Source organism: Bombus huntii, chromosome 15, assembly GCF_024542735.1.
Source record: "Bombus huntii isolate Logan2020A chromosome 15, iyBomHunt1.1, whole genome shotgun sequence".
NCBI lineage: Eukaryota > Metazoa > Arthropoda > Insecta > Hymenoptera > Apidae > Bombus > Bombus huntii.
Window position 1 is genome coordinate 10353488 of NC_066252.1, and position 19526 is coordinate 10373013.

General features: G+C 37.6%; 1 protein-coding gene and 1 long non-coding RNA gene across 2 annotated transcripts; one reads left to right on the forward strand and one right to left on the reverse strand.

Annotated features, from left to right (window-relative positions):
• The first annotated feature begins 4124 nt into the window (after window positions 1-4124).
• LOC126874005 (insulin-like growth factor I, juvenile form) lies at window positions 4125-14799 on the forward strand. The gene is made up of 3 exons (XM_050635527.1): window positions 4125-5096; window positions 10217-10490; window positions 11448-14799. Exons 1-3 carry the CDS (start codon window positions 4756-4758, stop codon window positions 11541-11543), a joined length of 711 nt encoding a protein of 236 aa, XP_050491484.1. The 5' UTR covers window positions 4125-4755; the 3' UTR covers window positions 11544-14799.
• On the reverse strand, window positions 12491-19423 carry LOC126874011 (uncharacterized). The gene is made up of 2 exons (XR_007692607.1): window positions 18460-19423; window positions 12491-18417 (listed from the first exon to the last, which is right to left on the reverse strand). It is a non-coding gene; the product is annotated as an uncharacterized LOC126874011 (long non-coding RNA).
• Between the last annotated feature and the right edge of the window lie 103 nt (window positions 19424-19526).

Sequence of the window (19526 nt, forward strand, 5' to 3'; positions counted from 1 at the left end):
ATCGCTACTCAAGAGGTAACAACCCTTCTGATAACTCATAGAAATCTACAATCTCTCCTTTTTAAATCATTCTACGTTTACTTAATTTATAATTCTTGTCAAGTTTGATACGCTTCGACTTAAATCACAAAATATTTCTTAATCTTTTAAGGTTCCCAAGAATATTATCCTAGCGAGACATAATCTTTTATTTTTCAAAAAAGAAAGAAAGGAAGAAGGAATCATAAATCTTTTAAATTTATTCTTTTATCACGGTTAACGTCAAGATTGATCAAGTTCAAGCTTGGAAAGTAGAGAATAGAGAAACGTGACAATTTTGCAAGCATTATTTTTCGAAGATAGAGCATCGATCGGGTGAAATTATGAAACTTACGGAAAGTGGAGTGGATCGTTCTACCTTCTAAGTAGTTCAATTATTATTTTCACTGACATGCAATATTTTTCTATGTCTCGTTTACGATAGTTGGAGATTCTGCTTCTCCAGTTATTTTATATTACAGCCATAACGAAACTGTACAAAAACTTTCAAAATACCAAAAAAGTGGGGACTCTGATATTTCTAGCGTTAGTTACGATAATACAATATCATTAAAATTATCGTCGCACAGCCGTTCGAGTAAGTTACTTGACGATCGCGTATCAGTGCCGAGCGATAAGCGCTGACGATAAGAAGGAATGTCTTACGTCGACGAATCAGTTTACAATTATGCAAATCCTTACCTGTTTCCTCGTTAATACGATAGATCGGTACTCTATATGTCATGCGATACGTGTCTCACCTTCCTCGTCTCTTTAATCGCTTACGTAGGAATTTCAATAATCCTCTAACGCGATCACGAGCCAGAGGAAATCACTATCGTACGAGAAAATCATTATCGCTCGAATGCACGAGCTGTGCGAATGCACGTGATGACGGAGGCTTGACTATACCATTGATACACGTGGCGTACTCTAATCGCAATGGCGCCTGCAGAATCGCGATAATCAATGAACGTACAAAAATAACAACTCTCCAGTGCAACGTATACAATTTGTTTCCATAATCACACGCAGAAATTACACGTGGCAATTTTTTGCTGCGCTCGAACGATTCGCGCCAGCATGGAAGACACGTCATTGTTGTTGTACATGTTGATAGTTTCTTGTAAACTAAGATACGATACTGTGGCGCGTGGTTCTTCTTTACGATAGATTTCGAGATTTTCGTTGATTATTCAGGATTATTTGATAATTATTGGAAAACGATAAGATTAGATGGGAAAGCTTGTAACGTGAGTTTGGTTTATTCTACGCAAGATTAGGTGAATCGTATTACAAACGATGTTTCAAGCCGACTCTTGCATGATAATTTCTGTTACGCTACAGATATTTATTCATTTTGTTCATTTTCTGTCACTTTGTTTCACTGTACGACGATTTTGTTGATTCGTACGACGCTTTTTAGCTCGTTCGATTTCATTTTGAATTCGATGGTCTTTATCGTGTTTGAAGATCGTAAAGATTGTAAGAAAGCTTTAATTTTGTGTCGTCCGACGTATTTTTGTAATCGAACTCGAACAACACAACTTAATTATCGATAACACGTTATTCCTTTCGTAATCGACACGTATATCTTAATTGTGTTGAGAAGTTTCGTATTTTGATGTAGAAAAATTGTTAATCGTGGAAGGATACGAAGACCACACGAGAAAAACATCGGCCCAGTTTCATCGATTTTCGTGTCTTTCTCGCTTAATCACACAAAATGTAATATTCTAGCTATACGATAAAGGAAATTGTAGGATAATGTTGATAATATAGGAGTATTCAATGGTATCAAATGTAAGAAATGAGAAATGTAACTGTATGTCTACATGTAAGTTATTATTCCAGTAACTTCTGCGAAATGAGATTCTTCCGGAACGATTAAGAAAGCAGCTGAAAATATTGCAAGGTCGAAGCCATAGGAGCTGTAAAACTGATAGCCTGTACTATTCTGGCTATCCTGTCTGCAATACCAGTAATGCAACGAACATAGACGAAGTATCGATGTTGCGAAACCCGTTACACGAGTCTGTTTATAAATACAATATCATTTTTGCCGTTTGCATAACCAGTCGGCAAAGTGATCAGAAATAGACGAACATTAAAAAAAATCACAACTACAATCCATCAAACGATCAGTTTACTTCCTCAACGTTGCATTCGTCTTTCAGAGTTCCAAAAAAAAATTGAAAGACGAGCTTAAAATAAACGAAACAAACGTTCAACTTTTTACTTAAAGAAGAAAAAGTTTCCCGGACACGTTTCAATTACACTGTCGAGGTAAACCGATACGAATGCTGACGACCCGTAAGCCGATACCATCTACAATCACGTTCTCGTTATTTTAGATTGTAGGTCTTTACCAATCGACAAAAACCAAAAGAAAGAGAACAAAAATTGTGGAATTGCTGTATCGGCAGAGTATTACGTTGCAACGTAAGTAAACTTGCTTAAATAAAGGAAAATATTGAGTTTAACCGAACTTACTTATATTACAATGCGATATTATTGCGTATGACGAGAATCATATTCGAGGAAGGTTTGTGTAAACCATAAAAATCGGGATCGAAACAATTGCATATTTTGGTGAATGGAAAAATCTACGTAACAAAGATTAAGCGAAAGAAAGATACATACTGTTACCGTGTAAACAAAGTATTAGCTATCGCATAGCGAAGATTAAACTGGATAAAAGTAAATATTAGAAAAGAAAAATACACAAAACTGTTATACAAACAAAGTCTCCTCCATCGTATGAGACAAATTCAACCGCATTGAAATTCGAGTAGATCAGATAAACCGAAAAATAAGACTCTACCTTATTCTCATCCAACGAACAGAAAAACCTGTCCAATATTCGTATATTTCACCGGTATCGCCTAATCAAAGTTCAATGGAAGGAATCGCGTTCATAGTGGGACGTCACCTCCTAAATCTCGAGTGGAAACATCGGTCGTTATCTACCCGGCTGTTCGCACCCCCCATACGAGGTTTCTATGAATAGAAACGTCGAACAATCTCTCTGTAGCTGGACGATAATCGGAATTGGTACGATCGTCGGAAAGAAACGAGGGTAGGAGGTCGATCGAGCGTCCCCTGTTTCCCCTCGGCGTGTATCGCGAAAATACGCGGACGTATTTATCGAATTTATCGTACTCGAGACGAAATACAGCGCGATTAACCAAACCGCGACCACCGCCACCCCTTTGTCTTCCACTGACCAAGGAACAATCACATTCTTTCTAAATTATAACGCATACGAAGACCGCAGGAGAAGAACGCGATACGTTTCCTATTTTATCACGTTTCCTACCTTTTTCAGGCAAATAATTTTGAAATTCGGCACATCGTCGATCGATGCCATTATTTCACTTTGGATGCTAAAACGTACGAATTTACGTTTTTAATTTACGAGGATAAATACTATTTTCCTAAGATTTCGTTGTATTTCATGATCTTTGTCTGCGACAAATATTAGACTATCGATGTATGAACAGAATATGGAATACAATAGCGGAATATCGGAACACTAACGAAACTTCGTCGATTCATCGGCTATTTTTCAAAGACAGATCCTAACAGAGCATCTTCAACAAAGTATCTTCGTTTTGCCTCGTTTAATCGTAGAATGAAACTCGAAACTCAGTGCATCAACGAATATAAAATATCACGCTCCTTCCCTTAACCTTCGTATCTACTCACGCGTTACTTTATCCCTCCGTCTCCTGGCACAGATCTTACGTACACGTGTTCCAGGTATCTGATGAAAAATCGAGGTTGACCTCGAGGAACTAAAAACACTACAGACGTTCTATGACAGTTTCACGCGAATCAGTGATAAACTTGGTATTTTACGGTCGTACATTCAATTGGACGACGGACGTAAGAGATAACCAAGTTCACCTGGAGAATATGACTAGGCTAGCACGTTCGGTTCCTCTGTACCGGCCAAAGAAACGTGACAGAGATCGAACGATCTCGCTCCATCGACCCCTTCTCTCGATCTACTATGAAGCACACACGAGGACGCGTACCACCAGCAGTCCGACGTGACCTCCCCCTTCTCTATGATCGCGTTTGACGCTCCGCCACCTACTCCTCTGCTGATCTTTTCCCCTCCTTCGAGCTGCGCCTCCTTATTGTTCCACTCCTCTAATCCGTGAAATCTAGAACAAGAACCGCGTGGCGAGGCTAGCCGGTACCAGTGGCACCGAGGAACTCGGTACCAACGGAGGTCTCATCTTCGGGAACGAGAACCGCGCTCCCTCTCTTTCTCTTTTTCTCTCTCTTTCTCTCTTTTTCCTCTCTTTTCGTCGTCGTTTACGATACGACCACGTTGAGCACGTTCTCCGATAACGAGCCCCACGATCGGCAAAAGTGCGCGTATAAAACCGATCCTGGTCACCTGGAACACCTAGTCCACCGGTACACCGTGTCCGGAACACATCGTCTCCGTATCTCCGAAGATCCACGTTTCCAGTTTAGGATCTCCGAATCGAGCAACTCCTCGAACAATCGATCGGCCGAAGAGTATTTGTAAAAGTTTCGTACAGTTCGAAGAGTGGACGGATCAAAGGCACGTGTCGTGTTTACCAGTGAACGCGATACCTTTCGACCAGCTTTCGTGAATTAAGGGAACGACGATAATCCGTCATTGTGTCGTTCGACTGGTTACCAGTGGGAATTACACGTAGCTGTCTTTTCGAAGAAGCGAAAGTTGTACCATTCGCAATGCCACGAAGCGGTTGCCGCGCGAAAACCACCATGTTTGGAAGAAGCAGAGCGAGGACGATAGTCCTGGTCGGCCTGATGTTGCTCACGCTTCTCGACACGGTTAACAGCACTCCTTACAAGAGGTCCTTGCTCAGGCTATGCTCGAAAAGTCTCAGCGACGCTCTGTACCTCGCGTGCAAGGATCGAGGTTACAACGAGCCGTTTTCCTACAGCAGCGAGGATAGTCCTATGGATTCCGTGGGCCCGGGACTCGCGGAGGAGTGTTGCTACCATACGTGCACCTATACCCAGCTGCAACAATATTGCAAGCCGGAGAAGTCCAGTTCCGTGGACGCCGTGTGAGTGGATGTTAGTTTCTCCTGTTTTTCTTTTGGTATTTTTCTACACTGTAAGCTACGAAACTTTGTACACGCTATTTTCCTTGCTGCGCCGCTTCTGCACGACGGTTAGATAGTTATTTATCGGTTGATCGACTTTTCGACGAGTAAATTGATCCCTTCCCTCGAGTTTCTGGGTTTTAGCCGGACGAATTATTAAAAGTTTGATAGTTACCAGAGGTTTCGAAGATTTCATTTTTAGACATGGTTTTTGACAACCGTGCGTCTTTCTTTGGCGCGAACGTTTCTTCTCAGTTTAGTTTTCACGCATAAATCACTAGATTTCTCATACGCTTTATTCTTTATTCGTAATTTTGCATATTTTCATAATCTTCGATATCAGATTCTAGAAAACGAATCTTTTCGTAGAAAGTGATAGTACTTTTCAGTTACGATCTTTTGCTTTTTTCTTTGTTTGCGAAGCTTTTATCTATCTGCTGCGGCGCAGTTAATTTTCTCCTTCGACCAAATTAAAATTCAATTCAAGAGACATTCGCAAATCTTCTGGTGGTTTCATCGATGGATCGATGAAACGAAACCAGGGGATCAACGTTATTCTTGTTGTCGATTATGGTCGCTTACCTCAGACTTTGTTAACCTTTCCAATAACATTATAATTTCCAATAACACCTCGTCTTTGCCTTGAGGACCAATCTTCGCCAGACGTGTTTAAATATTCAACGCGACGATCAATTTCTTTCCTGTCTTGGCCGGAAATCATCGACTTCGCGGGATCTAGCCGATTTAACTGTTAAATTGACCCGTTCAACGTCTGAATATTCCATTATGCAAAGATTTTTGCAACAACTTCCAACCTTCGACTCGCCTTGGGTTTTTTCCAGTGATTTCGGCTGCAATTATCGGCCATGAGATTAATTTCCCAACGACCTCGTTAACATTCCAAGTTCGAAATAGCTTCTGCGACTCAATTTCTTCTTTTACTTCTGTTATTTATTCGTATATCGTGCTTCAGTTTTATTTCTCTTTCGATGCGCTCGTTTATCAATTTATTAATAACACAAGGAAGTTGTTTTTCGCAAAGATCGTCTTATACAACGAGATGAATTTAAGGGAAAGCAACGTTCAATATTTTTCGATGAAAAAATCGACTTTACGATTCCGAGTTTCTAATTCTAGTCGATGAATTACACGGGACGTAACTCGGATGTATATTTAAATCGATCTTTGATAAGCCAGATCAACGTTTCGACTTTATCTTCGAAACATTTAGCTCAGCTGTCGAAATCTCGATTCAGATATCGTCTATTCAGTTCATCGATCCACTCGTTACCAATATGAACAAATATAATATTTTATTCTTCACTGAAAGTTATTCCAAATCCTTATAAATTAGCAAAAATTTGAGACAAAAGTGTATTCACTTTCTAACGCAAGTGTGACAAATCAGAGCACCCGATCGATTTGCATTATTTAATTTTATTTCAAAGAACCATCCCGGACCAAGGAATTATCTCAAATAACTAGCAAATATTTTGAAAAATTCGTTTAAAAGATATCTGTTCGATTACCAATTGAATCTCGATAGATCAAAGCAGTATCCGAGGTAACTCTCTCTGCTTCTAAAAACACCAACGAACTATCATCGCGAATTATTATTGAAATTATACCCTTAAGAATTTATTTGACAAAAATCCATAAACCAAACGTATTAGAGGCACTCGAAGCAGCATCCATAGGTCCCAATTCGTATTCCTCGATCACGTCAAAGATTTTAATATATCTTGACGGAAATTTATGCAGAAAAATACGTATTCTGTCACTAGACCAAGATCGACAGATCAAAGCAGCGCCCATAGGCAGAATTCGTAGCTCGTAATCGGCATTCCATCAGTCATTGGCTCGAGTACGATGAGAATCGCGAAAAGCACCTATTTAACCGCCTGCCATCGGCGAGCTGTTCTTCCAATCAGCTACTTGTTATTCTTTCGTTCCTCACGATAGAAGGGAATTCATCTCGGTGGACTTTACCACGTCGATAGTAGGTGGCTTCGCGGAGCCGTGGTTATTAGCCGGTCCGGCCGGTTCAATTGTCGCAGAGAAACCGGGAGAGACGAGGACAGAAGGCTCGAGAGCGGCGATTATCAGCCGCTCCATGATAATCTCTGTCGCTTTTCCTAAAGTTCACGGTTGCGTGGAGTGGCCTCAGCCAGGAAGGTTAGTCCGAAGTACTAGGACGATCGAGCGCTATCTCTTTCGTCGCTCGATCTACAGTTTTTTTTTCGCGTCTATCTTGTTTCAACGATCGATAAAACAATCTTCTTCGCCTTTTTATTCTCATTCTTTTTCAATATCATCTCCCTCGCACTCTTCTCAGAAGATCTTACGCGCATGCGTGCAGCGTTCAAGCAGCTGGATTATCGATTTCGCGCCTATTGTTTATCGCAGATGTGACGAGGTACGCGCGAATCGAGTACTATTTCGAAACGTGAACCGCCGAGGACAATGAGTTGAAATGCAGCTATCGCTTCGATCGACCCGTTAATCGGGCGGCTGTTAAACCGTCATTTTTAGATTCTTAACAACTTGGATATAATATTCGTAGATCTTCTATCTTAGAACGCATCTCGTCGTTCTTGCTCGAAGCAAAGTCTATTGTAATTTATATTTGCAAGGTGAAATCCATTTAACTGATATTAATTTGTTATTCACTTTTAGCTCTGTTACGGTAGAAGTTCTGCTTGAGGAATTACTCGATGACAGGATTATTGATGGAAACGCAATGTTTTTATCGACATCGTTGCGTTGGTTTAGGTTCGTTTGTCAAAATTGCAACGAAGTTGCTCGCATCTTTGGTTATTCGGTAGAGTTCGATTTTTACGTTGAATTTTGTTTGACGGAATTTAGGACCGATTGGCGCTATTTCGATGGCTAAAATTTATTTCATACAGAGTGAACCGTAGTTTAGATAAAATTCTGTCTAATATATTTATTATGTAACTCTATAATTTGAAATTGTTTGCCGAGCAACTGGTTTATTTGTTAAATCTGTTAGAGCAATTACTCTTGGTTTTGACGCTCGTAAATCTACGGTTGAACTTCGCGGAGAAAGCTTCAGACAACGAGGCGATACTTTCCACCGTGATCGAGCAACGTTAGATACTTTACAGCAGCCCTAACATTCAATTTCTCATTACTAATTGATAACTATCGCAAACTGACGGACGCACTAACCAATTCTAGCGAATGTGCGATTTTTTACTTGTTATTTTATCGCGTTTATGCTTGTGACGTAACGCGCCATCGCATGATTATTATTATCTATCAGTTTAATACGAGAAAAATTATTTTATGTTGTATGAATCATATTTTAAGCGAATAAGGAAAAGGAACCGAAAAATATGCACGTAAGTTCCAGAAAATGAGAATGTTAAACCTACGAACGAAATAAATGAATTTGAAAGGTTCGGTATTTTATAAACGAAATGACGAAAATAAAACGTCTATCGCCGCACGAAGTACATCGATAATTGTTATATTTATCAGTTGTTAATAATTAAGTATCGATATGTGCCAATCTCAGTGTCTTTCATCACTGGTAACATATTTACTTACCAGCTTATATCAATAATTACACTAAAAGTTTATCTGAATATGTAAGACATTACGTTACATCACATTATAATTTTCAACTGTTTCATTTTTATATAATATCTATATCTTGCCGTAGTATCTTTTTAACGTAACTCGTTATCAGGCGTGGTTCTTAACCTCTTACATCCATTTCTATTTATTAGAAGATCGAAACGTTTATTTCTAGCTTTATAGGAAATATAAGCTTAATAATAATTATGCTATAATTTGTTTTCTCTGTTAGAACTCGAGTACCTATACATTTATGACTGCATTTAAAAGTAGAAAAATGATTATACGATATTCAAAAATACATGAAATATTACAAATAAACTACCGGTTGTGATATCTAGTCAGAGCCTAGTTCTTTAATTTATCCTTACAAGATCGTGAACCTTCCATAAGCGCTTGCAGTGTACTCATCGTTAATGCATTCATCGCGAGTACAAAGAATTTTCTTGATGTCGAATTTCTTTCTTTTTGTCGAATTTGATTTCGTGCGGTTTGCGAATAAGATTTAGTATCAAAACTCGATCGTACAATCGCTACGCCGGTGTAACCTACCTGTCTTTGAGAAAAGATTTTCTTACGTTTTATTTTCCATTGCATGGTCGACTTCATCAACGTCTTCTCAAACTTCTGACGAAGAACATTAATCGTAATTAAGAGTAACTTCGGTTGACTCCTCGTCGGACATGCACACATTGAAACACGATAATCTCTTCATGAATGATTTCTTCCACTCTAACGAGTATACTCTTTACAAGAAGTAATTACAGAATATAAAAATTCGAAACATCTCAGCGCATGAGAATAATCAGAGATTTCATGCAGCGAGTAATTTATGGTAGCTTAACAAACCTCTTTATTCATTAATCAATCATCTGTCAAATATCTCACTGACACTTTTCTATTTCCTCCTTTACAACTACGAGTATTTCGTACTTCATGTATGTCCGGCAGGTTCATTGCTCGAACGAATTAAGCGTATCGGAGAAACAAGGAAGTAAATGAATCTGCACTTTCTTGTTAATTAATCCTTCCAATATAAAGGATGGTTATAATCTTCCTTCGAATCTTGTTCTTCATAGTCGTAGATTTTATACTACATTATTTTATTACTATTTTCAAAAAAATGATCTTACGGTAGAGTTTTGTAGCTCAAGAATGTTACACGTATATAATGTTCTTTAATGTAAAACGATATAATGATATATTTTAATATCTGATTTACAATCTATGACTGATCCGGAATTTAAAAAGTAAAGAATATTACACGTAACATCGTTTAACGAATTAATAATAAAAATAAAATACTTTTTCTCAAATATATGGACATTTTTCTCGCATGCGCATCTTCGTCGCGATATTCATCGTGTTCTGCACTTATCGCGCTTTCGCTTCTAACTTTCAAGCTAAGATACGAAACAATTCAAGAAATAACGTTGCCGATTTTCATAATTCGCCACGTTTGTTTCTGTCTTTTACAGAAACAGCCCGGTCTGGATAGAAAAATACCCGTACCTGTCCACGAGGTCGGCAACCTCGTCGTCGTTGGAAGAGAGATCGAGGTCGGACATCGACTACGTCCACGGTACAATTAAATGTAAAATCCACGGGTCGAAGGGAGCACGAAGGAAGGGGGCTAACATGGACCGTGACGACGACGCCGGCGGCTGCGACAGGAAAAACCCGTTGAGGAGGCATCGCGCCGGCCATTGCGGCTGCAGGCATCGACGACAGAGGCGTCGTCGTCTTGGCAAGGTATCTACCACCGTCGCGAACTATCGTTTCCCTTCTTCCTTCGAACAGTTCTATCTGAATTTTTAAATTAATCTGTAGGAAATAAATATTTTCTCTGGATTAATACCGTTCAACGAATCAGCAGATTTACAATAAAATTTCCATAGTGTTACAGAATTATCGAATTACAACAGAAATTAAACGAGATCCAATAATAAGCAAACAAAGATGATAAGGGATTAGATCAGAGTCTCGCGCTGTGTTTGCATTTATTTCCCAGTCTGACGTTCTTATCTTCAACGTGCAATTTTTATCTTCTAAATTACTTTTCTCAATGATATTTTGCAAACGATACGACATCATTACGATATACCGTATAAATATCACGCGATAGTCTCTCGGGCAATTTTTTTTTCAAATCAATCTTACGTCCAATAAAAGAGAAAAAACACGGAAAGCCGAAATTAGATTTCTCATCATTTCCTAAAAATCTTCTCATTACCCAATACATTCTTAAAAAGCACAAATGTCGATAAAAAATTTACAACTTGATATAAATTTTTATCTTTGCGATGCTGTATCGCAGAATTTATTGAGCGATAGCTTAAAATGTTATCTAATTAATAATTGATAATCAGACAAATTCTCGAATTATAAAAAACTACGAATGTTTGAGATCTAGGATTGAATAACCGGTTCAAAGAAATTTCTACTTACATGACAGTTTGAAATATTATTCAATTAATAGATCGATAATCAAACAAATTGTCGATCATGAAAATAACGAATATCTGTGTTCTGAGATTAAATAATCGGACTGGCAGAGATGTTAGGCAAACAGTTTCGTACGTTATTTAGCTAATAATCGATAATCGAGGAAATCGCTAATCGTTCGAATTCCAGACGCCTGTATTTTAGAATCGAAGAACGAATTTAAAGGAATTCGTAACTAATAAGAGTTGTTATTTCTCGTTGCAGATGCTAGAGAAGACATCGGGCGTGAAATCGGGTGCGCCATTGAAAAAAGAGGTAGAAACGGAGACAAAAACAACGACCCGTGAGGCGCCATTTTGAAGCACCTCTTTCATCTTAGCATCGAACTCTCTGTGTTCTAACTTCTTTCCTCCTTCGTTCGTGCACCCGTCGAGACAGTCGAAGAGACCACGAACTCGAAACAATCGTAACAAACAAAGAGAGCTAAACGAGCAAAAGGAAGAAAAGCGCGAGAGGGAACAAAATATCTAAGGAAGATGAGGCCAATGGACAAGAAAGCGTGAGGAAGCTGATCCAAGAGGACAGAGGCGGACGAAAGAGAGCGTGCAGTCAGTAAGATGTCTAGTCCCATAAAATAGTGAGAAATTGGTCATTGTATTTTCTGGAGTTGCGAAGGAAAAGAGATCAGAGACGAGTAAGAGTAAGTCGTTCGATCGTCCTCCCTTCGAATCTACGGCGCGAATGGTCGACTTGGAAATTTACAATCTGATCTATTCTGCAATTTTTAACATATTAGTCGAGTAAAATTATCCAAATGGATAAAAAACAGGAAACAAAAAATATAAAAGATGGAGAAATGATAGAAAAGATGGAAATAAGATGGTCAATTTTCGTGGATTTCTCGTACATGGGCCATCGCATCGCTTGAAAAACGACGCTCGATGTCTCTGGAAGCACTGCTCGTGACGCGGAGTATCCACATTCACGAGTAATCGCGGCTGAATCCGAAAAAATGGAGAAGCTATACGTATGTAATAAATTGGGAAAACCGATCCGGGCCATCAGTCGCGCGCGATCTCCTAGAGAAAGACTTAAATCCAGTGTTGTAACACGTCTAACCTAACCCTATACAATAAGTGTATGTATATATATTTTTTTGCTCGATTTTTTCGTTTTATTTTATTTTATTATTATTATTATTATTTGTCTTCGTGTCTTTCTCGCTCTTTTTTTTTTAACGAGACGCATACACACACATACACAGAAATGTACATACGAGAGATAAGTTTAGTCGGACTCGTTCGCGATTCTTTCTTTATTTTTTTTTTTTTTTCTTTTATTTTGTTTCTCCGTTTCGTTGCTCTCGTTAAGTTGCCGGTCACTTTCAGCTCCCTTGTCGAACAATGATCTCACTAGTATTAGAGCTAAGGAATTCTACATTTAATAAATTAGTGCTGAACGAACTAGTCACTAAGGACGATGGTAAGAAATACCGAGCAACCGAGAGGCAGACGAAATATGCGAGGCGATCGGAATTTTCTCGGAGAACAAAGTCAGAATCGCGATTCCTTTTTGGATGATGAGGTTTAGGTGGAGAATTTCTCGCTTCGTCTTTATTTGAGTGTCATTTTGAATAGAAGGAAGTCAATCTGGCCTTTAATATCCCTATTGCGTTTAATCAATTTTACGTGATTTAATCGCATCCTTAAATTTTAATGCAGATGTTTCTTTTTTTTGGTTTTGTTGATCGAGATAAAGTTTTAAGATTTTGACGAATTTCCATTATTATCTGATACGATAGGAGGGTTAAACGAATCACAAGAATAATGGAATAAGTTTGGTAATAAAACAAATGAAATCTTACAATTTACGTATCCTATGATTATCCTATTCGATTCAATTCACTAACATCATTAACTAGTAAATTATTGCGAATAAGAAGATGCGATAGCGCGGTATCTTTCGCAAATCAAAGAATTCGCTTCTATAGAATGAAGCTTAGATTCTGCGTGACTCTGCGCCATTCGACAATTTCCAAAATCTTACAATTTAAATACCGTAACACGCAATTACCGCTTAACTTCACGAACAGTGGAACCAATTTTCCAATAAAATTGGTCAGATTGACTTCTGAATAGTTCGAATCGCTTAATACAATTATGTAAAAGAGCAAGAGGAAAGCTCTCTGAATTTTTCAGCCTGGACAGCGTTAATTCTTGTTCTGCATGAAAAGAAGAGAAACTGTTCCACAGCATTGGAATTATTTCGAGGCAAAATCGAACGATTTAAAAATTTGTTTAAACTGTCGAGTTTTACGAAATATCATTGCGCGAATATTGCGATCCGGCAAGAACAAACTCGACAAGATGAAAGAAGAAAGTGAAAGAGAAATGCAATTGTGTATTGCGAATTGAAAGACGAGTAAATAGGTATGTAGATATAAATAAACGGATATATATGCGATAGAAAATAGCCGTGTCGTTTAACAACGTTCAATTTTGCCTCCGTACTGTATAGTGAGATACTCGAGGCACGCTCGAACGGTGCATAATAATTCGAGGGTCGCGAACCACCAGATGTGTTTGACGTCATTCGCCACTAGTTTTCAGTTGTATTAGTTAATTTATTTAATTCGACTCTCGACTCTGAACGCTCGAGTGTGCCATTTCAAATTCTACTGTTTCAAGAGTATACCTAACGGGTAGCGTATACGGACTTAGCGAAGTATCGAAAGAAGTATAGCGAAACGTTTGAAAAATTCTATAGTTTTAATTATTTGTGTCTCTATTTTTTAATAAAAAATAGAAAAATGTGAATAATTATTATTATGGAATATATATATATTTTTAATATTAGGTGTGTAAATTAATTCGGTGTATCTAGATTTAATAACTTTTTATAGGTAATTATTTTAAATTTAAATATTTTCCTATCTTGTAAATCTCTTATAAATGTATAAATATCCTTTAAAGGAGCACCGTTCGTAACTTTGCCCGACAATCTTGAATATAGATTAGAAGATTAAAAATTAACATAGAAATTATTTTAACGATGAAATTAGTATTATATTCCTAAATAAAGCATTCAATAAACTTTCGTCAATATTTCGTCGATTTAATTTACACGCCTATGTATTAAAACGCATGAAATGCGAATAAGTTTTCTTAAATAATAAAAGTCCAGATGTAACATATAAAGCATTGATAAGTTTAGTGTAAAAATATTAGAAAATTCATTATACTTCTTCCACCAAGTATTCGTAAATATCATTTCACAAGCGCATTTATGTACATAGTTTCTCATTTTCTCGTCACTCATGTTCAACCACTGTAAATAAATCGTACATTCGCCACGGGTCCTGTATAACGAGAAACGATTTAAATATTTATATCAATCGAATAGTTACTTGTTCGCAATCTCATTCCTCCTTCCTGTTCTGTCACGTCTATCATAGAAGATTGCGATTCATACGAGACACGTGGCGAGTTCTTGCGTAACCGGCTTGCAGATAGCGATGGGATCGATTTTCGCGTGCTGTCAGAACATATTCATGGAGATTGTTGTCCAGTTCTATCTGCTAGAATTTGCATAAAAAATACACGAACGCTTAAACTGACACATTTTTGTTCGATTTTTTTTTACCCTTCGAGATTTTTCATTACTCATTATTTTACCCATTCATTTTACCTTTTCTCCTGCTCCAAAATATTTGACAATTATAATATTTACAATGAACAGAACGATGTATCTCATTCTTGCGATCTTTTAATCCGTACTCTTTCGAATCTTTAATCAAAATCCGAGGGTGCAAATCCAAAATTCAATTTGAAAACGTGGTTTCATGGTTGATAGTTTGATATCCTTCTCTTAAATATCTACAACTGGAAAAATTATTTCTAAGATTTGATGTTTCCCGGCTTTTGCATCGCACAAAGGGCGAAGAGGCTCCCTCGATGATAGATAATCCGATATAACTTTCAAGTAGGTGAAATTGGAAGGAAACGCGATACCTTTACCTGACGCTAGAACTATCAGAATGGTCAAAGTGAGAAATTTATAATTCTTCGTAGAAATTTTATACATTCCGACGATTTGAACGATTCTTTTGCAAAATATATGAATAAAAGCTTATCTTGTCCCTTGCATTATAATTTCATCGTATGCTATCCATTTTGATTTTTTTTTTTTTATTACAAATTTGTTGTACTTCATCTTTTATCAGTATTTCCAGTATAGAGTCATAATACGTTTGAAAATCTCGAAACCTATAACTTCTACGATGTTTGTTACGCAAAAATTGAAGAAAGTGGTTTTATAGTAGATAACGTTAATTAATAAATACCTTTAACGTAATATATTTGATAAAAAATAATTAGCTTTTATACAGCCTATCGCCTAATTTTGAAAAACCTAGTGGAAATTAATAGATTTCAAAGGGAACGTTCGCCAAGTGTCTTTTGTAGAAGAATTATTGTTTCTGAGAATGTATTTTGGCGCATCTTGTGGCAGATTGAACCATTAACAGGTCACGTTGATGCCAACGTGTCGAACACGCTAGTCGCGCACAAAGAGCGTGAACGAGCACAGCATCCTCGTTCTCTGGCCAGTAGAAAGATGTTCGAGAATTCGGTCTTTATTAGGCGATCTCGTGACAGATAACTCGCGGCACTCTGTGGTGCTTCTTTAAAATCAGAAATCGCTCTTGTTAGCACGCTTGTAGTTAAGAATTATTATCCACTTGTTACTCGAATCTGTAATATCTACTTTGGCCGAGAAATACGAATTCCTATAAAATAAGGAGAAAATCCTGGAATTCGTAGAATTTAATAGTCGTCAATCGTGTTCGTTCCCTAACGGAGATCAACGCTATAAAGACAAGATATTAGGCATTTAAAAAAATTGAATCTTCGTGAAATATTAATATCGCATAAACTTTTTATACAAGGGAATCGTGGTTTGGTTTGAAGTTATTGAAAATGTATCGATTGGATCAAAGAGCGACTTTGAGGAAAAGAGGAAACTTTCACATACAGATTCGCTCAAAAGTTACAAGACTATAGATATTTGTGTATTTATAGAAAATGTAAGCAAAGGATCGAAGATGCACCGAAAGAATTTTTCAATTAGTTCACGATAGAAATATCACGTTAGAAGTCGAAAATACCGAGAAAGTATTTTCATCGGTTCGATAATAAGAGAGCTTGGAAAGATTTGCAGAAACGTTAAAAATCCAATATTCTTCAAATTGCACAGCATAAGTTCCGAGAATATAGCATACTGTACACGCTCTCCTCTCTATAAAACCAGAATTTATAAAACCATAACCTTCAACAAGCAAAGGCGGTATTAATTATTACGACGTGTATAACGGCCGTTTCGAGGAGTACTGTACAGATCCAAAAATACGGTCTTTGAAAGCGCGCGAGACCACACGACACGCGTCGTTCTAGGCGCAGAAATAAACTTTACGACTACTCGCAAAATCTGTTTCTCCGCGACGTAGGGATATAAAAGAAAAAGAACAAAAGAAACGACGTCTTAGACGAATGACAGAAGTGAAAGAAACTTTTATTATCCGAAAGATTTACGTTTGCTGTATGTTCGTTTCGATCCCATCACTACCTGCACGATGCCCATTATTCCGGCAGCTATTAACCGCTGCACACGGTTCGCTTGTAAATTGGATGATAGTAGCAAACCCACTACGGGACATCGTTTCTCTCTCGCAATCCTCCGTGCGAGTGCACTTTCGGCCACAAGCACAGCGTGGAATGCAGTCGACAAAAAACGAAATAAACATTGTTCGATCTTGATCTTATTAGTCGATGAATATCATCGGTCTTTGAGTAAATAATAAATGTGAGCAACAATTCCCTCAATGATCGATAGAGGATTAGTAAGAATCATCAGGTACATCAGAATCTATCGCTCGATAGTTTTATTCTCGTTTGTCAATTCTCGTTAAATAGAAAGACGCGTATAATTTTAATTTCCAATTAAAAACTCCACTTCCCTTCTTTAAAGAATAAAAAAAGAGATGGTCCAAACCGCGACTGTAATTTTTATCGTTCCGTGTTAACAAGACGTTGTATTAGATCGCTAAGTTTTGTTCTGCTACAAACTGTTACGCTGTATGTTGTTAATTTTTTTCATGAAATTCATTCGTAACCGCGACCTGATCGAAGAGTGAATTTCTGACGTCTATCCTAAGAAAATTTTAAAAGTAACACAAACATTCTGTTCTTTGTGAAACGCCAGCACGATATCTGACGGAACGGAAGGGAAACAAAATGATTTCTGCGTGATACTTACGAATGAACGGTAAGATTGTTCCTGGCATCGGCGCTATTTACTTAAACGTCACCGCGTGTAGTTTAGACAAAGAGGTAGCCATTCAAGACATCTCAACTGAGCCAGAGAGCAGAGAAAACACCTCGGATCCTCTGATATCGAGTTTCGGGAAAGCTTTACATTGTATCCATCTTTTGATCTTTGCCCTCGATCCTCGTTGAAATGTCGCACTGCGAAACGTCAGAATGTGGCCTGCTAACATGCGAAAGTGGCCTCAGGACGTGCGAACCTGTTCCCCGAACGTTGCCCGCCAATGCGACCTCCGAACGCGCGTATCTAGTGTGCGAACATGATCTGTGAACATGGCCTACGAACCGGGTCCGCCGACGTGGCCTGCGAGCGTGCGAATGTGACTTGCGAACGTGCCAACGTGCATACCTAATCTGCGAACATGGCCTGCGAACATGGCCTGCGAACCTGATCCGCGAACGTGGTCTACCTGCGTGCGAGTACGACCTGCGAACGTTGCCAGTGAATTTTTATTTTTGTTCTCGATCGTCATTGGAATGTCGCGTTCTGCTAAGTATCTGCGAATGGAGTGCATACATGGCGAATCTCGAAACGCGCAAGATCGTTTAATTTTTCATCCAGAATCTCTTGCTTTCATAAAGAATTCGTCCTCGGATCATTTCATTGATTAATTCGAAAGTACAGATTTTTGGTCGCGAAATTGGCAAGTCAAATTTTGTATTAGCCTCGTACACACGCATTGTACATACATGGGCGATGATGTATTAATTTTGTTTAAATGTAATGATTATTTGTAAGTCGTAAGTGATGTTCTATTACTCGAATGGAGATAAGGAGAGTATGAATCAATGCTAGAGTGTCTCAACCCTTGAGATTAATGGGATATGTCTGAAGGCAATTTTCATAAGGAACGCTGAGAGCGATTATAATTTTGAAACTACGCATCGAGATACACCTGAGAGCGAAATTTGTCGTTCAATTTTATTATCCGTGTAAATGATTAGCGTGCAACTGCCCGAAAGAGCTTAGATTATCACTAAACTGTGGATTTGTGTGCAAATGAATATTTTTATGAACGTAGTTTTCAAAATGGAAAAAATAGAAAATTGAAAATCAGGACTTAACAAATGATTCTCACAAGTTCGATTATAAACTCCCAAATATTGCAGAGTAATTTTCTTTGCAAATTCACCAGTGTGTTTGCAAAGGTTAATTGCATTCTTTTTAAATGCAATTGAACGTTTATTCGATATTTATTTGTAAATATAGAGCGTGTATTTATTAAATGCAAATGAAACCTGCCTTTTAGCGAAAAGTGATAACTATTCGTATTTATATTTCGATGTCGTAATACCGTAATGCGTCTCGAGGTAAAATTATGTTATGTCTTAAAAAGTTTGAGTATTTTGCTTACTTCAGCAAGAGAATAAGTACGTAGGATGATCCGCATTGTTGCGATATTCCAGTTGCGTTCCACGATTTTACGACAAAATATTTCAAACAAGAGCTCAATTTATAATGTAAACGTGAAAGCGTTACGATGCAAATAAATGAAATATGTTTTCGAAATTTCAACTATGGTAATTCATTTTTCATTCGAAATTAATAAATTTTGTCTCAGAAGCTTCGTTATTGAACTATCAAAAACAGCCTAAACATTGTGGCGATCTACAAATAAATTACTGTAAATTGTATAAATAAATTTTTGCTTCTAGTTAATTAGTCGAGGAATCTAAAAGCTTCTAAAGTATTAACATCTGTGAATAATAAACGAAAATGAATAATACGATGGATAAATGAATAATAAACGATAATATAAAGAGAATGTATGTTGATAATAATTCAATAATAATATACGAATAATAAATACTGATAACAATAAATAATAATGGATGATAATAAATCAATAATGAACGCTCTTATCCGTAGGAACGCGTTACTTCAATTGCAATCATCCAAAACTCGAATGGCGTCATAATTAATACGTAATAATAATTCCATCTATACCCATTCTTGACCTCA